Source organism: Temnothorax curvispinosus, unplaced genomic scaffold (genome assembly GCF_003070985.1).
Source record: "Temnothorax curvispinosus isolate PA1 unplaced genomic scaffold, ASM307098v1 QBEX01008716.1, whole genome shotgun sequence".
Taxonomy (NCBI): Eukaryota; Metazoa; Arthropoda; class Insecta; order Hymenoptera; family Formicidae; genus Temnothorax; species Temnothorax curvispinosus.
In genome coordinates, this window is record NW_020218496.1 from 79,093 (window position 1) to 86,472 (window position 7,380).

General features: G+C 42.0%; 2 protein-coding genes across 2 annotated transcripts; one reads left to right on the plus strand and one right to left on the minus strand.

Moving 5' to 3' along the window:
* Window positions 1-92: 92 nt before the first annotated feature.
* On the minus strand, window positions 93-1,327 carry LOC112458129 (translation initiation factor IF-3). Its single transcript, XM_025021574.1, has 2 exons — window positions 694-1,327; window positions 93-311 (listed from the first exon to the last, which is right to left on the minus strand). The coding sequence occupies exons 1-2, from the start codon at window positions 1,243-1,245 to the stop codon at window positions 150-152; spliced, it is 714 nt and encodes a 237-aa protein (XP_024877342.1). The 5' UTR covers window positions 1,246-1,327; the 3' UTR covers window positions 93-149.
* Window positions 1,328-1,331: 4 nt separating this feature from the next.
* LOC112458128 (probable dolichyl pyrophosphate Glc1Man9GlcNAc2 alpha-1,3-glucosyltransferase) lies at window positions 1,332-3,964 on the plus strand. Its single transcript, XM_025021573.1, has 7 exons — window positions 1,332-1,641; window positions 1,746-2,018; window positions 2,163-2,331; window positions 2,389-2,598; window positions 2,666-2,905; window positions 3,031-3,176; window positions 3,268-3,964. The coding sequence occupies exons 1-7, from the start codon at window positions 1,487-1,489 to the stop codon at window positions 3,698-3,700; spliced, it is 1,626 nt and encodes a 541-aa protein (XP_024877341.1). The 5' UTR covers window positions 1,332-1,486; the 3' UTR covers window positions 3,701-3,964.
* Window positions 3,965-7,380: the final 3,416 nt, after the last annotated feature.

Genomic DNA, 7,380 nt, shown 5'->3' on the forward strand with positions numbered 1-7,380 from the left:
CAATATGTATATACATATATAAATGCGCATACATATCATTGCATTACTTTAGTTGCAGAAAAAATTTATTTTCTCTCGCAATGTTAACGATAAATTATCATCTGTCCATATTTATCACATTCAACAAATCTTATGTGTTATTTCTTTCATTAACTACTGGAGCTGTTAGTTTCGTCTTTATTATCTACAGAAACATCCTCGTTCTTAGGTAAAGGATTTATTAAGAGTAAAATAATGTTCTTCTTTGACGGCATTTGTTGGACACTGCCATCGTTTCTTACAGCATCCTCTATGGCTTTTTGTATCTTATCCTATATGTTGAATGAAAAAAACATGCATGTGATTAAATAATTGTGTTTTTCACGGGGCATCCCAGCATTGTTTTCTTTTATGAATATCAGGCTTTAAATATCCTAAAACAATTACATTTTACATAGATTATTTACACAACGTACATAATTAAGGTAATGGAATGCCCCGTGCATTTTTATCTGACAACCCAGGTAGAACATGAAACTATTATGACTTAATTATTCATCACTTAAAAGTTGTCTGGACATGTTCAGGGTTCAGGTTCAGGTAACTTTTAAGTGATGAATAAAGTCATGATAAAATCATCATGAGTTTTATGTTCTATCTGGGAATCCCTCTCAGTTACTTCCAAGAAACAGAGGAAAGAATCACAGAACTCACCCCGCTGGCGCCGTCCAGGGTGATGGCGATTTTAACTTTGCGCCCCTTACTCAATAACTTCACCGCATTCTTCGTCTTCGTCTGTAGGTCGTGTTCGGTGATTTTCGCCGATATGTAAAACAGCTTAGCGCCCTTGCCCGATTTTTGCGCGGTCCTGTCGGCGCTCTTGGTCTCCTCCTCGATCTCGGTCTTGGTCTTCTCGAGGATGCCGGTACTGCTCACCAGCTTGTAGACCGCCCGCTGCGTCTTACCGTCGAGATCGTTCACCTTGACGAGGGTGAGATCGCGCCGTTTCGCCAGACGCTGGGCCTCCTCCAGCACGGTCACGGTGATCGAGTTGTCCGGCGACACGAGCGTGATCTTCGGCACCGGCTCCGTCTTCGGCCGCGGCTTCTTGGTGCCGTCGCTGCCGAGGAACTCCCCCGGCAGCCTCCTGCTGAACGCTCGACACTGACCGGACTTCCAAGTGTCACGTGCCACGCGACACCGACTTAAGCTCCGAGAGAGATTCACGGCCCTCCGTAGAGCCGGCGGCAATCCAGGAACGAACATAGCTCAGCAACTCCGTCCGCGAGCGCGAGTCCGCCCCTCTGGCGAACATAACCTATAAATCGTCGTGCGCCACGCGCGTCCTAACCTCACTGCGCGTCATCGCAATCGCACGCGATATCGCGCCGGCGATATTTTCGCCGAATGTCTGTTCCCCGAGGCCGCTATCGTAATTGCGGAATGCGTCGAAGCTTATCGAGATATAGTTGACGTTAATAAATAGCAAGGTGCAAGTTGGATTAACATGTCCGTTGACGGGAAAGACATTTTGACAGAAACTCAAGTGTACCGGGATGGAAAATCTTCCTCTTCAGCCTCCGTTCTTTGGAGAGCGGATAGTATACTGTTGAAGACTTTCCTTTTGGTCACCTGTATTAAGATCCTCCTAATTCCTACTTAGTAAGCGAGCTCTCTGAATAATCTCTTTGCTAGCTAAAGTTTGTGCCAAGATTGTTTACTTATATTGGAGATTTATATCTATTTTATGAATTTCTTTTTTGCAGTCGTTCCACTGATTTTGAGGTACACCGCAATTGGCTAGCCATCACATACAGTTTACCTGTTAGAGAATGGTACGTTAACGCCCGATCTCCCTGGACTCTTGACTATCCACCTCTGTTTGCGTGGTTTGAGTACTGCCTTAGCCAAGCGGCTGCGTTTTTCGATCCAGAGATGCTTAAAGTGGAGAATTTGAATTATGCCTCATCAGCCACGGTATATTTCCAGAGAGGCACCGTTATAGTCGCTGATCTGATACTTGCTTATGGAGTAAGAGAGTAAGTATATCTACAAAATTTATGGTTCACATAATTAAATAAATCTTCCATGAAAAAAGCATACCTTTGTAGAAAAAGAAGTAAACATTTTAGAGAATTTTATGCAATATGAAATCTAAATCCAAGTGTTTTTTTTTTTTATAGAATGGGTAGGACATTTTGCAAATCTTTAAACAGCCACATAGTTTTCATATTTTTATCATTATGCAACATAGGACTGCTGATAGTTGATCATATACATTTCCAGTACAATGGTTTTCTACTTGGCATTCTGTTGCTCTCAACGGCAAACGTCTCGAAGATTGGCAAGCAGGTAACTCCTGTAATATACTTTGAAACTTACTTGTAGTAAAAAGCGGCTTGTTTTCAGGTGTCAGTATTGCAAGGCGCTATGTGGTTTGCTGTTTTACTCAACTTGAAACATCTATATGTATATGTGGCACCAGCATACACTGTCTGGCTATTGAAATCATATTGTTGGGACAGTAAAAAGTTCTTTAAACGGTTATTTAGTCTTGGACTTATCGTTTTGACCGTTCTAGCAGTATCCTTTGGCCCATTCAGAACTCAACTATCGCAGGTAATATTTATATAACTTGCAAATTACATTTTCTCTCTTCTTTTTAATTTAACATTTTTTTTATCAGGTAATTTCCCGTTTATTTCCGTTTAAAAGAGGTCTAGTACATTCGTACTGGGCTGCAAATGGTTGGGCTCTATATATCGGCGCAGAGAAAGTGCTGTCTGTGATATGGAAACGCTTAGGATGGTTGGAGGATGTTAAATCTGCAGTAATGACGGGTGGCCTAGTGCAAGAGGAAAACTTTCTTATATTACCCACTCCAACTCCTATCGTTACGTTTATTCTGACTTTCGTAACAATGCTCGTAAGTCTATTCATGTAACACATAAGTGACTTAATTATATTTTGTATCAAATATATTTTACTGTTTATATTACTGTAGTCTTTATATATGTACACGGATTAAATAACTAATATAATATATTTTAGCCTGCATTATGGTGTCTGCTATGTAAAAAGTCCTACATGAACTCGAGACATTTTGTTAGGTGCATCGTACTGTGTGCATTAAGTTCATTCATGTTTGGCTGGCATGTGCACGAGAAAGCCATACTAACCGCGATTATCCCTTTGTGGTGAGTACTAAACACACGAACGTTTTATTATCTTACGAAACACGTATTTATTTGGAGCTTAAAAGTAATATGATTTTATAATAATTTTTAGCGTCCTCGCGACGATATATGCAGAAGACGCACGCATATTCATTATTTTAAGCACTGCTGGACAGACTGCTCTTTTACCTCTGCTGTATCCCGATAATTTGTCTTCACTGAAATTAGTGTTATTGCTGACATACATGCTTTCGTCGATTTTAATCCTGACTAATCAGCACGGCGGGCCTCTGTTACGATTACACGAATGGCTGTACGTAATACCGCTACCGTTAGTTACAATCTACGAAGTGGTGCTGCATAAATTGTTACTTGGCGACAAACTGCCATTCCTACCATTAGCATTTACCTCTGTATATTGTGCCATTGGTGTAACTTATTGTTGGATATTGTACTATCACATGTATCTGCGGGAGAACGCACGTTCTACCAATGATGGAACAGTGGGAAGCAAACTGAGTCGCCAAAAATTGAAGGATAAGTAATCCTAAGGAATACAAATTGCCAAAGACTTGTACATATCTTCCTGAGCAAAATAAAGCTTTTGTAAATTGTATAAAACTAATCGCCTACCTTATTGTCTAGTAGATAATCACGCTGTTATACGTGTACATACTTGCCTGATGATTATAAAATACGTATTATACAATTTAATGTCATTATAGAGATTTCTGAAAGTAGAAACTTAGGAAAGAATTTTAAGATTTAAAGATAATCTCTTCTACGTGACATTCTTTGTCAACGTCAAAATTGTATTTTTGGCGCGAGTGTAATCGATGTTGGTGCCCCTGCATGAGCACAGGAGGGGTAGGCCGTGACGTCATGCGCCGCTCCGTGCCGCCGGCGCGGCCGATCAACCTCTATGAAGTTGGCCGGACAACTTCAACGTATCGAACTTTCATTAATTGGAATCGATTGGTGGTCGTTTGGTGGTCTTTGGTAGTCTAGTCCGATCGTTTGGTGGTTAGTCGTTTTCCTGTAAAATAAAAATGAAATTTCCGGTGTGAAGTTAGCCGGACAATTTTTATTTTTCAACCAATTTAATTTTTTTATAGCTCATTCGACGCGGAATCGTTTGGTGGTCACGAATATTATCGGTAAAACGTTTGGTGGTCAACCGTTTTCCCAGAAAATAAAAAAAATCGTATGCGCATAATGCTGAACATATCCATCAAATTACCGAGCTAACGTCACGGAGTCATGCGACCGATGGCGTGAGAGTACGGTTTTTTCTATTTCTTAGGAAAATGATTGACCACCAAACGTTTTAATGACAATATTCGTGACCACCAAACGATTCCGCGTCGATTGAGCCCTATCAAAGTCAATTTGGGTGACAAATACAATTTTTCTGACTAATAGCACAGAGTCATACGACAAATGGCGTGAGCATACGGTTTTTCCTTTTTTCTGGAAAAACGGTTGACCACCAAACGTTTTACTGATTATATTCGTAACCACCAAACGATTCCGCGTCGATTGAGCCGTATGAAAGTCAATTTGATTAATAAATAATGTTTATCCATCAAATTACCGAGCTATACGATATGATACGATACGATATGATATACGTATTATAAAAGAAGTATGTATTATAGATGAAAAATATATAAACTGCAGAGGAAGATTATACCTACAAGATATAAAATAACATGTAAAGAATGTATAAAATAAGAAATAAAATATTAGGACAACACAAAATGTCCGTTTACAAAATTGAAATATCCGTTTGAGCAATTTCTTGTAGCAAAGATTTGAATAAACGCTCTTTCAACTAAACGTAAGAGAACGTTTCTTTCTACATATATCTTGAGATTCTTATTTGTTCGTGAATTAAATTTAAGTCCGATTTTTCTTCGAATTAAAATTTGACTTGTCTGTGTGTACTGGGTTTTTAACAATTAAATTTTACAAATTTACTTTTAGATCGATTTTAAACGATAAACTATCTAAGAAGATAAACTTAGCGATGTAACGAATTTAATTGGTAGATTTACACGCGCATGACGGGAAGTTATCATCATCACACACATGTGTAAATACCAAACCACAATAATATACGAAGTAGACAACCTTGAGACAGGCAGTAACGAACTCTCCGGCATGTAGGTAACAACGATCTTTCTGTCTCCGCAATTCGAGCGAAAATGTAACGTGATAGACGCGCTTTTAATTAAATCATGTGTAACTTAATAAAGAGTAATTAGATATTTATAGTTCATCGGAAGGCGATCGTATTCAGCGTACAGTGATTAATACATAAATATATTTTATGGCGAGACGCAAGCACAAGCAATCGCGGAAAAAGACCAAGTTCCAGAAAGTGCAGGAGTCCCTTCGGAAGATCTCCGGTCGAGATTCGAAAAATGAAAATAAAGAAAGGAGCGATTCGTCGCATCCGCGTTCTCCGGAATCGGTACTGTTCGAATCGCAACCCGCGGACCTGCAATGCGGCAATAAGCTTAGCCCGGAGATCATTCCCAAGCAGCCTAGAAGAAGATCGAAGAGCTTCAAGGACGATCCAAAAATCGACGATGGGATCGCTGCGCGGATGATCCAACAGCCTAGCCCGATCTCGAGCAAGAGCCGCGAGTTGGATCTTGCAATGTGCGATTTTGAGCACGGTACCAAGTACATGAATAATTTTCGTAATTTAGAGGACTCCGGAGAACGCAAGCGGGACGATGCTATCAAACCGCTCGTCGACGATCCGTTCGAGCTCACGGAAAGTTATTTCCTCAGCTTATCGTCCTTGAGCAACGAGCATAACAATAACAATGCGAACAGAACAACTGATGGAAGATCCTCGAAAATCGTCGACGAGATGACCCATCGAAATACCTCAGTAATATCTCGCCCTGACTTGAAATCCCAGTCGCGCGACGATGTACGCACTTTCGCAAATATTCCGGGGCCCGTGAAGTTTGACGAAGAGGAATCTCTCGGAGTAAGATCGAATCAGCGAAAAGACCATTACATCATTGAAACGATGGACGATTGTTACTTGTTGGACAAGACGCTTTCGATGAACGATAATCTCGCGCACCAGATGAACAGTTATCTGGCCAGGCAGTCGCCGACGGTCGTCGTTAACAAATTGGGAAGAGATCCTGAGGAACTCTCGGAGGTCCCGCATTTTATGATTTTACCCGAGAACGACGAGCGAGGCGAGCTCAGCGGATCGCCGGTCCATAGATCCATCGGCGGACCGCGAGATAATCCGAATAAGAAAATGAATAAGGGAACGTCGAATGGCAATAAGAGAGTCGAGGTCGTGCTCGAGAGGATCGGCGAACGTTTGACGGCGAATTGGCGCGAGTTCCGGAAGATTTTCGGGCATCTGCGGCGAAAGAACAGGAATACTCGCGGCGAGGAGGTGGTCGACCGCGGCGAGTGCTTATTACATAGGTACAGAAGACTCCCTTACGTCTCCGTCTCGACGTTGTCCCTGCCAACGTCGTCCGTACCTTGCACGCCTTCGTCGTCGCCAAAGCTGGTGAGCTATGATAAGGTACGCGAGTCCGGTGGGACGAGGCGAAAAGCCGAGAAAGCTGGGATTCCGGCGGAATCCACGACGCCTCGCACCGGGTCGGTGAAACGACTTTGTCGCCGAACGACTTTGACGTTCGGAAACGAGGATGACGACAGGGAGGTGGCCGGGCACCGGCAACCGGCCACTCGCGCGGATACCACAGATCCGCTTCCGGAAGGGAAGAAGAAGAGCAAGGGACGTTTGCTCCTGCTGGGTCCGTCGCCGTTCTCCGATGAAACGCGTCAGGACGGCCGCATCCCGGAATCGATCATCGCCTCCGACGTCGAGCTGTCCGATCGCGATGGCCATGGTGGCGGTTCCCCGCAAAAAGTATACAAACTTTATTTGTAATACGTAATATATGAGTATTATTAAGTATTAAAATTAAATTACCTGGCGTTGCCGGGATTATCACAGAGTATCAAGGGGATAAAATCAGAGGTAGGGGATCCAGGTTTCATGATAGACCATATTTTTCGCAGGGGTCTAGAGAGTAACTATTATGCAAAATTTAATAGATTGGTCAAAGGGTTTAGGAGTTAAAAGACAAACATTCTGACCATTCTGTATTATATACATCGATTGTTTACTCACGACGTCGTAATTCAATATGACATGCATTGAGGAAAGATA

Bases quoted from the DNA above. Each gene is read 5' to 3' on its own strand.
- LOC112458129 (XM_025021574.1), bottom strand. From the start codon at position 1,245: ATGTTCGTTCCTGGATTGCCGCCGGCTCTACGGAGGGCCGTGAATCTC. The intron at 312-693 runs GTGAGTTCTGTG...TTCAACATATAG, and splicing joins CCCTGGACGGCGCCAGCGGG to GATAAGATACAAAAAGCCAT.
- LOC112458128 (XM_025021573.1), top strand. From the start codon at position 1,487: ATGTCCGTTGACGGGAAAGACATTTTGACAGAAACTCAAGTGTACCGG. The intron at 2,019-2,162 runs GTAAGTATATCT...TTTTTTTTATAG, and splicing joins CTTGCTTATGGAGTAAGAGA to AATGGGTAGGACATTTTGCA. The intron at 2,332-2,388 runs GTAACTCCTGTA...GCTTGTTTTCAG, and splicing joins TCTCGAAGATTGGCAAGCAG to GTGTCAGTATTGCAAGGCGC.